Source organism: Drosophila eugracilis, unplaced genomic scaffold (genome assembly GCF_018153835.1).
Source record: "Drosophila eugracilis isolate 14026-0451.02 unplaced genomic scaffold, ASM1815383v1 contig_124, whole genome shotgun sequence".
Taxonomy (NCBI): Eukaryota; Metazoa; Arthropoda; class Insecta; order Diptera; family Drosophilidae; genus Drosophila; species Drosophila eugracilis.
In genome coordinates, this window is record NW_024572029.1 from 551,003 (window position 1) to 571,027 (window position 20,025).

Sequence of the window (20,025 nt, forward strand, 5' to 3'; positions counted from 1 at the left end):
TGAATATAAGTTTATAAAAATAAATTGTACATATTTTTTTAGATATCTCTGAATCGTCAATGGTGAATACCCATCTAATAAAAGCTTTACTGGATCTCTAACTGTTTTCAATAAGTTGACCCAAAAGTCTTGCGTGTACAAGTTTTGTATATTTAAAGGTTTTGGTCTGCCGCGTTTACATTTTGGTTAGTAAAGAAACATTTAAATTATGTATATAACTAGCGTATATATATATATCTGCGTATTTTGCATTAAGTTAGCGTAGGAAGCCAAAACAACGCGATGGAGCAGATGTTCCCAGACTACTTTGCGTGCAAATCTGCGGTAGAGCATGTCTGGTTCACCTTAAAGATGTTGGAGAGCTCGTCCAGCAGCGTCTCATAGCGATAGGCTACCCGAATCTCGGGCACATTGGTTCGTGTAATGTCATTGCCCATGATTCCATCCTCATAGTAAACGGGTCCCAGCCACTGCTGTTTGATCTGTTGGGTTTTTGTTAGGCAATAAGTTATATTCATATTATTTTTAAAAATAATTTAGAACTTACGGTATGTGGGAATCCACTCATCATTACACTGTTCCTGGCCAACTCGCACATGTCACATGAGCTAAGTTTCCACACCTGGGCCGCAATGCTGTACTCCTCCATGAGCGGTTCCTAAATAAGATCGGGATTGTATATAGAAATGGTTGCGGTGATATTACAAAAAAAAATCTACCTTAGTAAAGTGGAATTGCAAGGGATCATCCGTCGATAGAGAAATTATGAGACCCCGGGCTAAGTATTCCGGTAACGGATTGCGATGGTAGTTGAGGAACAGCGAATTGTTCGACAGCGGCGACATGGCGATACCGATCTGGGTCAAATAATACAGATACTGCAGCACGGGCACCTTACGAAGAAGGAGACCGTGAGAAATGTTCTCGGCCATCAGGAAGCCACAGACCAAATGTTGCACCGGCCCAGCCTCGCCACAATGAGGACGCAGCACAAAGGTGTTCATGTCGCGCGATCTGCAGGGTTATAGTTGTCAATTAGTTATTATAGCAATTTTTAGTAACATTTAACTCACTGTCTAAACTTGTTCAGCACCGTCATGTTCGCGTACATATAGTAGATATAATAAGCATATGGAGGATTTTCCTCGTAGGTCCACTCTTCAGGTCGCGGAACATCATTGTCAAAAAGTGGATTCTCTGGCTTGGACTCATCGTCCACCGAATCGAAACCGATCACGTACTGTAGGAAACGATGTAGCTCTGGATGCTGGCTGGGTCTGGCTGTCGCCTCGAAGAGCGGCAGGAATATATTATTCAGAATCTCCTGGAATGACTTCATCATCTTGTTCGACTTGAAGATATCGAAAAGTCGCGGTATCTGTATAAGCCAGCGAATGTTCGAGCTGTATACATCATTATCGATGGCCCATCTGGCCAGCTTGATCCACTCATCAGGGGATTTTCCATAGATGGAGAGACGAAGCTCGGCGTTCTGGTATTTGGACTCCTCCAAATCGAATGCCACTTCCTATACAAAAAAATCAAATATTATTAAGTGGTTTTTATGGATTATAAAAACAAACTTTACCTTTATGATCTGCGCAAAGTATTTGCCATTTAGATAGTTATCTGTCTTGAGGAACACCTCCCTGAGTCGCGACTCCCCAATTGGATTGTACTTGGAGTTGAACTTATCGAAGCGATGGAACGTATTCCTATCTGCGTGTACATCCAGCATATCAACGGTTAAATCATAGGTTGTCAGGTTCATTGATTGGAACACTTGGGCCAGAGTCATAGCCTGACCATTGGTGTGGGTCACCACCTCGTTGGCATTGTTCTTCAGTGTCTTTTTGATGAAGCGCAACAGATGCTTCTGGTTCATGCAGGATGCGGCATGGATATGGGTATCAACCTTGCGGGTATTGTAGAAATCACGATGTGGCACAGCCTTCTGGGCAGCCAGCTCCCGGAGTTCGTTGAGGAGTACGTGCATTTGGTATTTGGATGAAAGATAACAGAGACGTCGATAGCAAAAGGATTTCCTATCAAAATGAAGAGTTTTTTATATATTTTTTTTTATAATTTTAAAACAGAAAATACTTACAATGGCCCATCGGCAATCATATTGCACATGACCTGCATGTCGTTAACAAATTGGCTCATATCCGGATATTCGAACTTGATCTCGCTGCTATCGTCCTGTAAAAATATATTTATTATAGGATTTTATATAGGTATAAGGTAATCCACTTGTGCTAACTTACATCATTCTCGTAAATGTGAAAAACTCCGTTTAGTGGCTTGATTCGGAAATCTTGATCTTCGGGAAACTCCACGTTCCACGGATTCGTCATCTTCATCTGCGACGTCCTCAAATGGGCGTCTGTTGATTCCTCAACAAATTTTGTGTCAAGTCAAAGGTGTGATTGTGTTTTTTTTTTGGTTGATTTAGAAATTAAAAAATAGAATTTTGTTTAGTTGCAAAGGCTATCGATCAGCATTGGTAATTGGTACAGTTAGTGGCAAAAACTACACTCTACACTCAGGTGTTTGTGCGAGTGTTAATCTTAGAAAATGTTTGGTGTTTCTTGTTAAGTGCTATAGAGTGGATCTCAGATGACTTGAAATTATATATTTCTATAGATTAAGTCAAGAGAGTTCTATTCTTATCTTAAAATACATCTAAGTTCCACTCTAGTGCGCAATATAACATTGATTTTTGTACTTGTTCTACAAAAGCTATTAAATTGATTGAGTTTTTCCTTTTGTACAAGGCTTTTCCTTTTAAAAGGGCCGCAAAGTGAGTGACAAACTGCGAGAGTTTAACTTCTAAGCGTCTACAACATCAGCTTTAGGCGTGTTTTTGTCTTGTTCTTGGTTAGCAAAAGTATTTAACACACAAACAAAGAAACTAACTAAAAGCAAACAAACACAAAGTAACTTATGCAAAACGTTGTGTAAATTTAAAAGTAAACGAAAAACGAGGAAAACTCCCATGCGATTTGTTGATAGAAAAATCGAGCGAGCTAGCTTTAGTTGCTTAAGTGTGGCTAAATTTGTGTTTAATGCAGCAAGTCAGATAGCTGCAGGTTAGTGTGGCCAACTTTGCTGTTTTTTGCAATATATTTATAGTTGATTTACAACAATTACAAAACGGTAATGGCGAATTCGGTGAAGCCCAACTAGTAAGGTTGAATCAAAACTGTAGCTTTGAACTTTTCTTTTAGGCACAAAACATTTAAACATATAACAAACGGTTGGATATTACCCTAATTTGAAAACATAATCTTAATGAGAATCACACTAAATTGGCAACACTGTCTGCGTTGAAAGCAGCATTTGTAGTTTGTAGCTTTGAGGTTAGCATTGTGAAGCAAAAATTACGCAGAATAAGATGAAGCAGTGCTCAACGGAAATCAAATGTCAGGCGGAACGGAAGAAGGAGGAGTTGTTCTGCTTGTATTCAAATCGAACGTGGTAGGAAATTTTGGATAGGAGCAAGAGGTATAGGTTGTTGGAAATCAGGTGTGCACACGAATTACCTTGTATGCTCGTTACACTCATTTTACGAATGATGTCTATAAGAAATAATGAAAAATACGAGAAGAGAAATAAATATTCGGTACAAAATCAAATTGAAACAAAAAAAAAACAACGGGCTTAAAAGGCTCAAACATATAGTATGTAACAGAGAAAGGGAAATTCAAATGGAAAACAGATAGTAGCTCGTTAAAGTGGCTTTAAATAAAATTATAAAAAAAACGGGGACTCGAGCGGGGCAGCAGCTGCTAAGGCGGAGGCGAGAAATAGACGGACACACGAGCTGACCTCTGGAATTAAACGAGGTGGCAACACTAGCGCGTACAGTTTACACAAAACACACGCTAATATCAATATTGTATTATACATAATTCACTCGAAAGCAAATTAATTGCAATATACAAATAAATGTATGCATTTTGGTGCATCACAACACTTAAGGGACATCTGTACAAAATTGCTATTTTATACATATTTACATAACTGCGGTGAAATGGGTCGATTTCGATATCATTGGGCCGGATATGAATACTTTTTATGAGCTTGTTGGCTTAAATAAACATATAACCTATCCTGTAAATCGACCCACTCCATATAGAATGGATATAATGAAGGCACCACCTTATAAAGGCAGACCACAAAACTGAATTTGGACTCATCTTCTGGGAAAAAGGATTCTTGGGTTAATGAATTACATCAACTCACCCGATACCTCCTTGACGGGCACATTGTTAATGCGATCCTTAAGTTTCACCGTCTTGAGGAAACGCGCCGTAGTCGAGGGAAACGACTGATCCGACATGGCCATGTAGTGGCTGCGGAGACGAAGTGCTTCGATGAGCAAAGTCGATGCTCGCTCCAAATCCTCCAGGGGAACACCACTGGTGTCCTCCCCGGAAATGGAGACCCTTTGAAAATTAATGTCGGCATCGTTTCTGTCGACTTCAACAGCGGCATCGTGTTCCTCGGTGCTGCTAGATGATTCCCTGTGCGTTGACAAAACGGGAGCTGCAGGAGCGGGCCTGGTTCCAGTAGCCTGCCTGAAAGTACAAAATAATAAGAGAAGATATAGATTTTATAAATGCATTCAAATAAAATTGAAAAATATATACATTTTGGTAGTTTAAGCGGTGGAAGAGGGGAATCAAAGTCGATTATATCAGAAGTTTTAAGCTATCTTTGATACCACTCGTAATTCAAGATTTCCTATTGCACTGCTGACCATTTGGAATCGTCTGGTTGATATTCGTAGCAGCGCCCAAAGCTGTAGCTATCATCCGCGAAGGACATCCTGCTCTGACCAGTGACCACCGACTATTGGAGCACTCCGCTTTGAGTTGTCCCTTCTTTTGGATGGCTTCTCTCTCCTTCGAATACGGAGATGTTAATGATCGATTGACCGGTTGATTTATAGCAATGCGAAGCTACCGATTGCCACTAATTTGCAATCCAACACGCTATCAGTATAACTCTTGCAACCCCGTAGAACATAAACGTATTTCTTTAGTTGCCACAAATTGCGTGTTTTGGGGAAACTCTTTAAACTAAATTAAGATACTTCGATTGTCTTTTTGGCTAACAAACATTAACTCGGAGCTCTCTTAGGGTTAACTATTCATAAACAAACCGAATAAATACTTCGAATAATTTTTTACTTTCTTTAACAGCAATTTTGAAAAGTTTCTAGCCTTAGCTTATGATCTTAAAACACCTACAAATTCTATTAAAATTCTAGAATAACTTTATCACAAAAAAATAAGAAAATTTTTCAGATTTTTGTTAACTTTTAGATGGATATTCATAAGCCCCCTGGCTGGGGGTTTTGTCCCCTTTTTTTTCGAATGGCGTGCGAAACTTGTCGGGATTCTCGGTTTAAGCCAAAAAAACTTGAAGTGTCCGTGCAAGTTGGAAAGTTTTTCCAAACGCGCCGCTTCTTAGTTGCTTTTCTTTTATTTAATTTTTGTTTTTTAGCAACGCCTGGCGTGCGACACGAACAACAACGACGTTGGTGGAATTTAGTGGGGCAGTGGGTGGCGGTACGTTTGAGTGATTCCCCTTATTAGGAGGGCTCAATGTCAGCGGAGGTCGCAAAGGTAGCACCAGTATTGGCAGGTGGGAAACTTTTTGGGCCGCGTTTCGCGCCGTTGAGCTGCCCGTTTATTGGATCGGAGCGTACTGAAAGTGACGGAATCCGAGCCAGAACTCAACCGTTGGTTACACAGTGCTTCCCTTACTCATGGCGGTGGTGGTTCGTTATGCCATAAGCCCCACCACCGTCGTTTTTGGGTGGCATGGGCGAAAGTCCATCACCTCCAGCTGCGGCTGCCTAATGCAGTTCCATTCAAAATCAAAACGTGTTCTGCATCGGTCTACACTTTCGCCAAAAACCCGAAACCCGGACTCTAGCCCAGCCATAAACCCACTTTTGGATTAGCCAGGAAACACCCACCTGCTCTATATGGAACTACCCAACACCTGCAGCACCACCCTCTCGGATAGCCTGATAATTACGCCGCGTGCAACGACTAAACTTTGCGGCTGCCTCATTATGAGGCTATAGAAACTGCTCTGGAATGATATCTAAGCAGAGAATAATTTTGTTAAACATTTTTAACAAATTAGTCCAAGTGCAATTTAATATTTGTTCAACTTTTAGTAAACAAATATGTATTCTAGAAATATATTACTATTTATTTAGCATTTATCATTAATATTAAACTTAAAACTTTGTAATTTAATTAATATGTTTTCTTTCCATTGTTGAAGCTCATAGAATTGTTTTCTCTGTTGGATTAAATATTTAAAATGATTTGAAATATAGCATTTTGGCCTTGGGAAACATCTAACCTTAAACCAGACTTGCTGATAAGGGCTCGATCACGAGATCTGTGAACCCGTCGTACATTGACTGCCTTGCATGTAAAGTAAACAAATCAAAATCAGAACCGATTTAGGTTCAGATCTGATTAGTGTAAACAGACAATGGGGATTCAGAAGAACAGCGCAATAAATTAGGACTGACCCAATATTACATATAAGCTATGTACATAATGTGAATATACTTAAAACAAACTATTTTCTAGCGGGTGTCCAATAGTCGAATACCTTTTTTTCCATTCTATAGTCTGCGCTTGTGCACATTCCGCTATGTTATCTTTTCCATTCACTTGTCAGGCAGAGATTTTGAGATCCACCATATCCGCTAGACTTTAAATTGCCGAAGTGATAGCACAATACTATTTATAATTCACTTTTCCTTCTCTAAGCGATATTTGGTATTATTCAAGCTTTGACATTGAAAAGAAAAACAGAAATGAGATAGGAGCGAAAAGAATATCATTGGAAATCCGTTATCTCTTCTTTCGCTACTGTGCCTTAGTTCTCCTTCGCGCTTTACCGTTTTTTCAGCTTTCATTCATTCTTAAGCAAATACACATGTAGATATGTAAATTACACGCACATATTATTTTGGTTTTAGAAAGTGTTAACAATTAATAGAACAGTTCATTAAAAGTAATTGCAGAACTGTTTTTCTTGTTAATACAATTTATTAGATTAATGGTGAATTCAATTAATTTTGAATGCCCAATTCTAGGTCTGCTCTGCGGGACGACTGAAAGTTTATTGACCCGGCGTCTACTTATATGTACATATGTATGTAAATAGGGAACCTCGAGTATAAGGTAAACAAAGAACAGTGGTCCCGAAATATATTAATTTATTTTATTCATATGTACATACATATTTTAAACATTAAAAAGTTTTAAATTTTGGAAAGTTAAACGACATTATTTAATATTAATATTTAATAATAAATAAAAGCTATTTTAATTTTTTCACTAAGAAAAAATGAATAGTAAAACGAAGATCTTTGGAAAGCTCCCTTTCCCGGCTACCATTAAAGCTCTTCTTCTTCTTTTTTTGTTCTTCCTAGTTTTCAGTCTTAACGAGTCACTGACCTAATTAACACGCACATCGTGTAGTTGGATTTAAAAAGTGTTAGCAATTGATAAAGTAGTGCATAAAAAGTGATTGCAGGACAACAATTTTGTGTTTTTTAAAGTACTTATTGTTTTAATGGTGAATTTGGCTCTTTTTATTGCCAAAATGCAAAGGGTGCTGCGCGTGGCAAGTAAAAGTGTGTGAGTGGGCGTCTTCATATATGTACATATGTATGTATGAATGTAAGTTTTCATGTGCGGGTGTAAATTTATATGTACTTAAATCATAGTCGGTGTTCCTAAAATATATTTATTTCATTGATATTTATTTTAATAATTAATAAAAGTTCGTTGATTTTCAAGATTAAATGATTAATCGTAATGTTAGCTTGAAATATGATTTGAATACTTTGGCAATGAAGAAATAGGGAGGAGAAGCAAAACGAAGATCGTTGAAAAGCCCCTCCGCTCCCTTCTCGTCAACGAGTAAAAGCTCTCCCTCCCTTTCCCATTGCTTCTCACACCTTCCTCTTGCCATTCTTAACGCGTCACTGACCTAGTTAACACGCAGGTCTTGCAGTTGGTTTTAAAAAGTGTTAAAAATTATCAAAGTAGTGCATAAAAAGTAATCGCAAGACAACGTCTAGTGTTTTTTAAGTATTCATTGTTTAAAAAGTGAATTTAGCTCTTTTTAATGCCAAAATGAAAAGTGTGCTCCGTGAGACAAGCGAAAGTGTGTGAGTGGGCGTCTTCATATATGTAAGTTCTCTTGTGCAGGTATAAATTTATATGTACTTAAGATACCTCAAGTAATATAAAAAATCATGGTCAATCATTCTAAAATATATTAATTTCGTTGATCTTTATTTTTATAATTTATAATAATTTGTTGATTTGCAAAATTAAATTCTTGAATACTTTGATCTCAATACTTTGACAATGAAGAACTGATTAAATGAGGAGGAGAAGCAAAACGAAAATCATTCGAAAGCCCCTCTCTTCCCTTCTCGTCAGTAAGTTAAAAGTTCTGCCTCCCTTTCCTCTCTTTCCCATTCTCACACCTTCCAGATCTCATTCTTAAACGAGTCACTGACCTAGCTAACACGCAGGTCTTGCAGTTGGTTTTAAAAAGTGTTAAAAATTAACAAAGTAGTGCATAAAAATTAATCGCAGGACAAAGTTTAGTGTTTTTTAAAGTATTTATTGCTTAAATTGTGAATTTAGCTCTTTTTAATGCCAAAATGCAAAGTGTGCTCCGTAAGACAAGTGAAAGTGTGTGAGTGGGCGTCTTCATATATGTATGTATGTAAGTTCTCATGTGCAGGTGTAAATTTACATATATCTACTTAAGATACCTCATGCAATATAAAAAATCGTGGTCAATCATCCTAAAATATATATATATATATATATATTAATATATATATTATACATATTAATTTCATTGATATTTATTTTAATAATTAATATTAGTTCTTTGACTTGCAAAATTAAATTATTTAATTTAATGTTAACTTGTAATACGATCTCAATACTTTGACAATGAATAAATGAGGAGGAGAAGCAAAACGAAGATCAATCGAAAGCCCCTCTCTCTTCCCTTCTCGTCTGCAAGTTAAAAGCTCTCCCTCCCTTTCCCTTTCCTTCTCACACCTTGCAGTTCTCATTCTTAGCGAGTTACACACCTGAGTTAGACGCACCTTTTGCAGTTGGTTTTAAAAAGTGTTAAAAGTATTAAAAAGTGGTAAAAGTGTTAATTAAAAGTGATCGTAGGACAGTACTTGGTGTTTTGTCAAGTCTGAATTGATTAAATCGTGAAATAAACTAATTTTTATATTGAAATGTAACGGGTGCTCCGCGGTGAAAGTGAAAGTGTATGTGTGCAGCTCCCCATATCTACATGTACATATGTACATACATCTTCACATGACGAATATTCGGAGATAGAATAAAAACGGTAAATGGAGTAAGGTGGACGAACAAGGTTAGTGGCGAACTTTGTACTCATTTCGGTAATACCGAAAATACTTACTCAAAGTCGATTTTAGTCGACTTTGATGTTTGGCTTGCCAAACGGATTTTTGATATAATATTATTATTACCTATTATTTTGCCGAAATGCGAATAAAACTATAGCGTTGAAGTGCGGAGGTAAGTATGTATGTCATATGTATTACATACACATAAATATGTACTTATAAGAAATATATTCACAGTAAATGGACAACGAATATGCATTACTCTATTTTTAACAAATCCCAATCAATCTTAACATTGAGTAATGTAGGAATATTAAGGTAAGTGTATCCAAAAAATATATGTTTTTATATTTATTTTTATATATATTTTTTAATATTTACTTTTTTAATATTTATTTTTAATATTTATTTTTCTATATATTTTTTTAATATTTATTTTTTTATATACACTTTTTATATTAATTTTTTTATATATTTATTTTCTTTACTTTTTTTTTATAAATTTTTTTTAATTTATTATGCTAACATCGAAAGAAAAAATGAATTTACTTTGAAAGTTTCGTCAAATAACATTATTATTTTTTACCGCAATATTATTTTTGAGTTATTTTGTTTAAATAATCTATTTCGCTGTTTTCCATGTCGACATGAAAATGGCGCTCCGCGGGACAAATTGAGTTAAAATATTATATGCATATTTGCATATAATGAATAGTATCGAACATCGAGGTTTGTGGTAATGAAGTATATCTTATTTCTATTTAAAACAATATTCTAATAACGATAAATTTATCTATTTGTTGCACCGCGAGATGACCCCAAATATGTATACATAAAAAAGTATACATTGATGATGATGAACAACGGTAATGCTAAAATCCAGGTAAACTTAACTAATAAATTAAAATTGTAAAAAGTATCAAACAATGAGGTATGTGGCATATATATGTGTATTTCATATTTTTGGTTTTACAAATTCTAATAATGATAAATTTGTTTATTTGCATTTGGCGCACCGCGGGAAAAGCAGTTTTTATCACTACACACACCATCTACACTACTTTCATCAAAGAACACTCAACAATCAACCGTTCCCGAAAATCATCTTCAAATATATGGAGTAAGGTTAGTGCCCGGTTTATATATTTTTCTATTGATAATTATTTCGAAAACTCAAAGGAGTGTATAAACGACTTGATTTCTCCACATATTACTATGCAAGACATAGATAATTCCTCGAATTTCTTATTTCTAATATTTTATATCTGAGCTAAAGTAAATAAATTTTACTTTAGCCTCAAATATAAGGCTTCTCAATTAGGAAATATAGTATATATCTTATATTATATTATATATTGTATATAATATATTATATATATTATGTTATTGATCGAAATATTCAAAATCAGAAAGCTGATGGATGGGAAATGGGCTGCCAATGTCCAAACCTGCAGAGCAAGATTATTGCTTGCTGGGTAAAGGGTATCTTAGAGTTGAGTCTGTCGACTATATCATTCCCTCTTGTTTCTTATCAGGCTATGCAAATATAACCTTCTGTTTTTGTCACAACTTAAACTTACATATTTGAAACGTGCTGCTTCATCTAATTGTTTTGATCACTGTCCGATCGTGCTAGTTGCAAACCGTGAACGTAAGACAGGTTCAAAATCCTATCAATAACTGATTAAACCTTTCGAAAACTGTAATATTTTATAATTTTCATCATTTAATGCTTCATTATCGCAGTCTTACTGATAAGCTTCAATTAAGCCAATCAGTTTTAAATAAAATCTCCTATTTATTTATAGTAATATTCGTAATAGTCTAGACTGATTTTTAGTGACATTTTCATTGTTTTACTTCTTATAAAATAAATATAGTTTACTATACTCACTTTTCATTGAGATGACGCTGGATTTGCAGCTTCTTTTCGATCTGTTCAATGGGAAATTGTGGCACCTCGTATGGAGCCGAGATCTCGTTGGTCACCTCCACATCAGCTTCAGCCTTCTCATCTACGGGTGAATCGGTGAGGTCACCTGAAAATAAGAAATATTTATTTAGATTTGATTCGAAACATTAGATTAAGCAGATGTTTGAAAAATGTGAGAAAGTTATTAGATTTGCAACAGTGAGGTTCTAGTTTTTTTTTTTTCATTTATATATCTTAAAGTCTATAACCTACTAAGATCGTCTGATGAGATAGTGGGCGTGGTAGTAAGATTGCTGGTATCATGAAGTTGATTTCCCATCGATCCACCATAAAGCCGAACATCGACTCGTAACCGATGAGCGGTATCCATGCGATTGAAGTTCATGGTTAAAACAAAACAAAAAAGTGCAACGTGAAAACCAGAAAAACTTAAGATCGTGCTGAGATGTAACTTGGTCGAGAGTTGTCGCTTAAATGAAATGGGAAAACATCGAAGATCGCAGATTGGAGAATTCCAGGCCGAAACCTACCAACGCCGACAGAGGCAGAGACAGCGACAGCGACTGCAGCAGAGTCGCATCATTTTAGACAGCAAAGCAAAAAATAAAAAACACTGCCACTCCCAAGAAAAAACATCTAAACAAAATTGATTACAGATTGGCAAGCAAACAACATTTTAAAAATCAGAGTGCACTGAGGGAAAACTATAAGTTATAAAGGTGAAGTCAGGAATAATCTTAAGAAGATTTTCTAATGTTGATATATAAGCGTACACAAGTATTTGATTAATGTTTACTTTTATTATTTTTTAAATTTTATACAATGTAACATAACAACAATTTTAAAGCATGGGAACTATTATCATTATTCAAGTTCGTTCTTAAAAGATTAATAAAATCTTTTTCGATCGATTTTGAAAATAAATCATAGATCTAATGCTATGAAAATGTACTCCTGTTATAGGAATATAAAAATTAATATTAACAAACATTAATCAGGTAAATTGACATTAGAAAAATCTTTAGTAAGAATTTTTTTTAATTTACTTGCTTATAAAAAGCACCCAACTATTTTGCTCAGTGTAGAAAGAGAAGAAGCGGGGTAAGGTGCACTGTGACAGGGGAGATAGTAAAAACACTGGTAAAATCAAAACACGCACTCAACAAACAACAAACAAGATGAAAACACTGATTGAGGCGATTCGAAGTTGAAATACACTTCAAGGTCAAAAACAAGAATAAATTCTTATCACTGTGGAAGCAAAAAATCTCGAGGAGTGAGAGATAATTTTAAGTCTTGTAATTATCTTAATTGTAAAATTTAAAAGCTAATTATTATTGTATTAAGATTAGAGATAAAACAAATAAAATTTATGTAACAGCTTTTGATCCGATTTATTAATTTAAAGTGGGCTGGTTTTAGTTAGTCCTTTTCTTATAAGGAAAGACGCTAAAAAGTTTTCTTCTGAGACCTTTTTCGACCCCTAAATAGGTTTTATAGAGTGTTCTTAGATGTTATAGTAAAACAGTTGTTCATTCGTATCCCGTATCGTATATAGACAAAACGTTTTTAGATTCCTAACAACCATATCACAGGGTATAATAACTTTCCTATATTTTTATATAGGTTAGTGAGACTTGAGAGACGTTGCGACTGATTGGCTGCGCAGCGACTGAATAGCGACACTGAAATAATTTATTTACTTAGTAGACTTCATTTAAATATTTTACAAAATTATTTCGCACAAGATATTTATGTTGATCATTCAAATAAAATGTATTATTTCTTTATAAATGAACTTCATTACAAGTTTTTAAACCCTTGAATGTAGTTCAATCTTAAAGCAGGTTTGTGATATAAAAACGTATACAATTTGTATAGCTAGGAATTTTCTTGAAGTGTAGCATATTGCTGTTTTTTAGCTTAGTGCTACAGGTTTTGTTTTGAGTGAGAGTGCTTTAATGTGTGCGTGGGAGAGTGAATGTCTTTCTATTGCTTTCTTTTTTCAGCAGAGAAGTGAGAGACTAAAACAGAGAACAAAAACGCAGCCAAATACACAGATATATATAAACATATGTATCTAAGTTCCAAAATGTCATACAATTTCATATGCTTTTAAAATTACGTTAAGAAGAAAGAAAAAGTCTAAAAAAAATGCAACTTTCTTATAATATTATAGAAACGTTTAACGTTTTTATAAAGTTTTCAATCTAATTACGATTTAAAGAACAATATAGCTGACCGAAATCAGCTTTAAACTTATCTAAAAAAAAGTTTTAGTAAGTTTTTACTAATGAGTGGGCTTATATCTCAATATTCTGTAATGGCTAAATTCTTAGCAATTTTTTTAGATACATTTTCTCTCTGTGTACCAAAAGGTCAGTGGGTCAGTGATCGTTTTGCATGCACTTACACGGACAGCGATTTGGGGTAGCCCTTTGGGGCTGGGATATGGATGAGGACGTGTTGAGGACTTTGCTGCCGGTCTTGTTCACATTTGTGGTCGGATGGGACATCACTGAACCTTCAAAGGACTCCATGCCAGGAGCGCCCCTCTCTGCGGACGAGTCGTCCGAGGTGCTTAGCATTCCGCGGTACGACATCTCGACTTGATCTTTGGATCCTGCGATCCTCACAATCTTAACTATTTGCGATCTGTTTTCTTGTTTATTTTGGATAACTTTTCGTTATTTTTCCTCCTTCTATATTGTTTTATCAATTTTGATTTTCCGGCTGTGGAGAATTTTTGTCGTGTTTGTGTGTTTTCTTTTTTATTTGAGTTTTTTTTTATGTAATTCTCCCGGTGACAGGTGTCGCCGCCTGTGCTTGAGATTCTGCTCTGGGGCAATGTCTTGGGACAACTGTCGGCACGGATCGTTGGGATATATACCGCCCGCGATCGGCTGCACTTAATATAGTTTGAATTCTGTCCGACGCAATTCGCGCATCTTCTACGCGCTTGTCTTTGGCCTTTGTTTGTCTCCGTCTCCGTTTTTCCTCAGTTTTTTCTCTCTCTCATTATATATTTATATGTGTATATATTTCACACCTCTCCCGATCTCAGCGGATCCAAAGTCTATATATCGGGTAAAGTTGTAAGGAAGCTTTTAGCGCTCACAAAAAAGCTCAGAAAGCCCACAATGTTTGCTAATTATAAACAATATTTTGGATAAACAAAATGCATGTAGCCCATGTTGAGGGGATCGTAGGAAATGGGGGTCTTTCAAGATCAAAGCTCTTTGAACCCAAGTGAAAGGCAGTAGGGATTGCAATTAAAACAAAAGAAAACAATGTTTTAGATTTTTAAAATGTAACTTTTAACTTTTGCAGAGGTACAAAATACTTTAAAAATTTAGATATTTGAAAAATTTTAAGTGGGAAAAGAAAAGTACACATTTTTCTGTGGAATATCAGCAGAAGTTTAAAGTTTTCTTTGATAATAATCACTTCTTGGAAATCATATCAATCTGACTGTTTATTCTTCATAAAGTCTATGATTCATTATATAGAACACCAAAAAAATGATACATTTCGGTGATATTTTCATTAGATTGCCAACTGGTAACGATGATAAGATTGCTATCTCGATATGGCACTTCAATTTCTAGCTACTATTTATAGTTTTAGTCTGGTAATTTTCCTCTATTAAGGAGGGCTCGTCTCGATTTGTTTAACAACCTGTCAGGGGCACTTAGCCCCTGGGTTTATCAATAGACCCCCCTCCCAGATGGTAGCCAAAATTGGAATTGGAAATTGAAATTGGAAGTACCGATGGTTAGCAGTGGGTTGTTAATAACCCATGGGTTGTTTTGATAGCTTCATACAGCAATCGGTTGGTTCAACTTGATATTATATTTTCAGCTCTGAATGCAAGTCATTGTCAGTTCATTTGCCTTATTTGCCAGCTGTGCGATATATATACTATATATTTTTGTTCATATATATGTCATATATATATATATATATATATATATATAGAAAGATGGACATATAGACATGAATATATGTGTTTTGTTTATCTGTTGGTACGTTTTAATTTATTATTCGATTGTGCTTAAGCTTATTTCATTTTATTTCGTTGTATTTTTGGCACAGCTCTTTGTTTTGTATTTATTGACCGAATTGCGAACTTATTAATTGCTGCGTTTTGGCCTTTTCTTGTTTTGATTTTTTCGGGCAAAGTGCCCGACAAGATTCACTATTGATTTTCATTTCACAAAGCAAAAATATATAAATGGCAAAAACTTTCCACCTTGCGTAACCCCGAGGAAAGAAGAAATCAAAGAACGTGTTTGACTTTTCCGATGACTTGATACATATTCCGAACTTGCCGCTCGATTCGACTTCGCGCAGTCAACTGACTTTGATTTTCCACTCATTTTTATCCGTTTGTGCTTGGAAAATTTTCGCTTCATACATATATGTAATAATAAGCTATGAATATAAACAGTTGATTTGGCATGACTATCTGCAGTCAGTCTCGTTTTTCAGTAGAAAAAGTAAAAAGGGAAAATAAGGAAGAGAAAAGTCAGCCGGAAAAGAGCGTAAAGTTTCCTAAAGAGAGAAAGCCGGCGGCACGGAACCACAAATAAATCATTTAGAAGCTTAAACAATAATAATATCCATATATCGCGTGGGTGAGTGATTGTATGTGTGTGTGTATGTGTGTGTATGGGAAATGGTGTATTGTTTTCTTTGTTTTTCCCGCCGACCGCCTTTTTAGTATTTGTTTCTAATTGGAAAACCCTGACCTATGTCTACACGACGGACACAAGCCAGCTGTCGTTAGCAAACAGTGAAGGGAAATCAAATAGGACCAAGATGTTTTAAATAGGAACTAAGGATATAAAATGTGCTGTATAGTACTCTTATGTTTCCTATAATAGTTGGTGTTTATAATATATAAACTAACATTTATGTATATTATAATTTCAATTTGATTTGATGGCTCATATTTATCTGGCAACTTGTGTGGATTGTATAGAGAGCCTTTTGCCATTTGGTTCTTTGGCTTTTTTCCCCCCTCTTCAGTTGATTGAACGCAACACATTTCTCATAAAGCGGTGGACACATGTCAACCCAATGACTGCCCCAATTGAGTTGGATGATGATGATGATATAAGTATTAGTTGGGATATGGCCACTAGATTGGTCAGATAATAGATAATGGGAGCTATAGTAACGATCGTGAATAATGCAACTATATTTATATATGTGTACTTCGAACTTGAATTTGAATGTTGTTATTCACGGAGGTTATTTATAGACCGATAAGAGAGTAGTACTGCGGCGCACAAAGCAAAAATTAGTTATACAAAGTTGTAGTTTTATATTCAGACATGACAATCAAGTTTGGTTAAGGGAAATGAAATTATAATGTTAAATTATTAGTTAGATATTTGAAATTTCACAAAGTATTATTCGAAAAATTGATACTAAAGTCACCTGATTTTTTACTGTGCACAAAAACTTGAATATCAAAGGTGCTGATAAGAGACTAAAAGAACATAAACTTAAGAAGTGGAAACATAGAGAAGAGGAGAATAAAATCAGAAGAGTTGCACTGAAAAAAATTAAAAATTCAAATGTAAAAATTTAAGGACACTTTAAAATATGTTTTTTATAAAGTAAAAATGTGCTCAATATTAACTTGATTTGAACGTGAAATAATGCTTAGTTTTTACCCATTGAAAGGCCACGTGGTGCTTTAAGGGATCCATAAATTCAGCTGGTCAAACAATAAATTCGCCCTGCCGTGCACTAGAGATTAGATTAAGTCCATTGGACTGCACTAACAATATGGAGTTGGGTTTCTATTTCGGAGGGTTTGGTTTTCTTGGGTGTTGGGGTTTATGGTTTTGGAGGCATCATCGAAAACACCCAGAAAGCAACCTTCTAAGCGATGAGTCAGAGCAAATAACAGCGGCTAATTGGCCCACATACAGGCTGGCCCATAAATATAAATGTCTCTCTCACTCGCTATGCCAGCGCCTGCTTTCGCATGAGTTTGCCTCATGTTTAACCAATTTCCTAAATGGCTTTGTATTTGCTGTTGGTTTTTCCCATTGCGTTTGTTTGCTGCATCAACAAAAAAAAACCATATAGAAACGCAAAAAATGCGAAAGTAAATAAAAAAAAAAACAGTACTTACAGAGCATAAAAATAATGAAAAAGACAAATGAATTAAGAAAGAGAACAATTAAGTTAGGGAAAACATTGGCTTAGTCGCGGGAATGTGAGATAAATCAGGTGGAATAATACTCAACCTATTCAGAAAACGAAGGAAATATAAAACTTAGAAGTTCCATATAAAAAGATTGTAAGCTAAAAACTAAACTTACTACTAAAATACTTTAAAGCTAATCCAAAATGTCAATTCAACTTCAATTTAAATAAATCTTAAGAATATTTCCCTCTTTCACAATCCCATTCAATTAATTGAGCTAAATCTTTTTGCTAATAAAGCAGAACTACAATTTCAAAGCAGATAAATTAGAGCTTCATTAATCAAAACGATGAAGTAAATATGATAATTTGTACAGAATGAAAGCATACAGCTTCTTGCAATTTATAACCATATTTTCTTGGCAAAGAAACCACATCTGACCCAAAAAAGGGGAAAAAAATCGAAACTAGAATGACGTCACTTTATGGTCCACTACCACAAGCATACGAGGGGGGGAGAGAGATACATTTATGTATATGTAGAACAAGAGCCCAGCTTGAACAGCGGAGATAATTGTAGGGCAACAGAGGGATTCCTCATCAAAGGAGCAACCTCCATCATCATCATCATCATCAGCGGAGGAACTAGTGTACTTTAGTCAGATAATTTATGCACAGTTACTAGCACGCCTCTTTCTCGCTGACTGATTATAATAATTGCACGTCATTACAACCACAAAGGCATTCTAGCACACTTACACACTCGTGCATTATACACACACACACACACTTATGCATTCTGTGCGTGTTTTTTCTTTTGACATGGAAGTGGAAATATTTCACGGCGATGACCAGTAAACGAAGTGAACGAAGGCGCAAAAGTCAATGCATCCCACATACTCACACATCGGTATATATTTCACCCACACACGTATGCAGAGGCGTACTTCGTTATAGGGGGCGTGGCTGGTAAATGGGGTCAGAACTTCTCTGTTCTATGGGTTCTTATGTTCTTAACAGAAACCTGTTTCTGTTTAGGTTTTTGTACTAAACAAGTGAAAGGTTCTTAAGAAAGTAAGCTTCTTCCTGTCATTTCTTCTATAATAAAGTAATCTTGTATTACAATAATCAATAGTCAATTTTTAATACTAGGTAAATTTAAAAATATTATTCAAGTTATAGAGTTTTCTTTTCGAGTTATAGAAAGGTAGAACAATTTGTATATTTTTTATTCCAAAAAACCCTCTTTGAAAAACCCAGCGTACACCCATGGAAAAGCCAATCATTTATGCGCAAAAAATAAAATAAAATGGGTTTCTTTAAATGCCAATCAATTTGTTTACCTTTGCAATTCCGCAATATGCATTGAAATGTTCTTTAAATTCCACAAAAGTAATTTCCATATAAACGAATTTGCATAATGAAGCCAAAATATTGCAAAAAGAATAATAAATAAATCAAATATTTAATTAATATACATCTTAAAGATAATACAAATATTTAGCAGGCTGTAAAAATATGTTTTTTTAACAATATTCCTCATTTGCTAAACAAAAACTGCAATTGGAGTTGATTTATACAAATAAGTTAAGAAATAAACTTAAAAGAACTTTTCAACTTTGAAATAAGCTTACATATTACAATTTTTCGTAAAAATATCATTAATTTTATTCAAAGAGTGTTTTTTTAGCGAATACATACTGTAATTTATGTATTCCTTTTTCTATACCTACACATTGATCAATTAAAACATAATTAAATATCCCCTTGAGCAAACCCACTCGACGTCCCTGTCTTTACACGCAAGCACACGCACACACACACACACAACCCCGCCCCCTCACTGTCGTCAGCCGCCCATGCTCATGTCCATGTCCACGCCCACAATGACACACTCACCGCCTTTGCGCTTTTCGATGCGCCGCATCGTGCAGCCCATGTCCATGTCCATTTCCATGTCCGTGTCAAATCCGAAGCTGCGATAGCCCTTGGCACTCAGTGCATCCGCGTAGCTCTGCATTTCCCGGCTATATCTCCGGTCTTCACTATATAGGATGTCCTTGGCTATAGGGACCTGCTGTTCTTTCTTCTCCTCTTCCGTTTGAAATTCGAAAAAACCTTTTTGGGAACCTTCGGGATCAATCCCGGTAAACTCAAAGGCCAACCAACCACGCAGTCACTTATTCGAGTTGGTTTTTATTTTAAGAGCTTCTCTAATTTTCTTTATCTCTAATGTTATTGGTTTTCTACGTTCTCTACGATTCTTAAAACTTGATTGTAAAACACAGTAAAAAAAATGCAAAACAACAACCACAACAAACGGTGGTAACAACAATAATACTGCTATTTCGTGTGCGATTGAAACGTGGGAAAGAAATGTAGGTTGCAAAAAGCTTCTGCTCGGTGCGAATTTTTTTTGCGACTAAAATCCCGAAGCAACGCGCAGTGTGACCATAGCCAGTAC

At 35.4% G+C, this 20,025-nt stretch overlaps 1 protein-coding gene across 7 annotated transcripts; it reads right to left on the reverse strand.

Annotated features, from left to right (window-relative positions):
- Positions 1-129: 129 nt before the first annotated feature.
- LOC108102953 (AMP deaminase 2) lies at positions 130-19,971 on the reverse strand. 7 transcript variants are annotated; one of them, XM_017208234.1, is made up of 11 exons: positions 19,461-19,971; positions 11,358-11,502; positions 4,249-4,583; positions 3,546-3,581; positions 2,268-2,386; positions 2,108-2,202; positions 1,589-2,045; positions 1,074-1,528; positions 720-1,014; positions 548-658; positions 130-482 (listed from the first exon to the last, which is right to left on the reverse strand). In XM_017208234.1, the coding sequence occupies exons 1-11, from the start codon at positions 19,579-19,581 to the stop codon at positions 303-305; spliced, it is 2,349 nt and encodes a 782-aa protein (XP_017063723.1). In that variant the 5' UTR covers positions 19,582-19,971; the 3' UTR covers positions 130-302. The 7 variants fall into 7 exon arrangements, with proteins under 7 accessions (XP_017063723.1, XP_017063720.1, XP_017063722.1 ...); XM_017208231.1 differs by lacking the exon at positions 19,461-19,971 and adding an exon at positions 13,810-14,471; XM_017208233.2 differs by lacking the exon at positions 19,461-19,971 and adding an exon at positions 11,649-11,909.
- Positions 19,972-20,025: the final 54 nt, after the last annotated feature.

Excerpts from the sequence above, each read along its gene's own strand:
- LOC108102953 (XM_017208231.1), bottom strand. The coding sequence starts at position 13,999 with ATGTCGTACCGCGGAATGCTAAGCACCTCGGACGACTCGTCCGCAGAG. Across the intron at positions 11,503-13,809 it reads TACCCCAAATCGCTGTCCGT|GTGACCTCACCGATTCACCC; the intron begins GTAAGTGCATGC and ends TCTTATTTTCAG. Across the intron at positions 1,529-1,588 it reads ACTTTGCGCAGATCATAAAG|GAAGTGGCATTCGATTTGGA; the intron begins GTAAAGTTTGTT and ends TTTTTTGTATAG.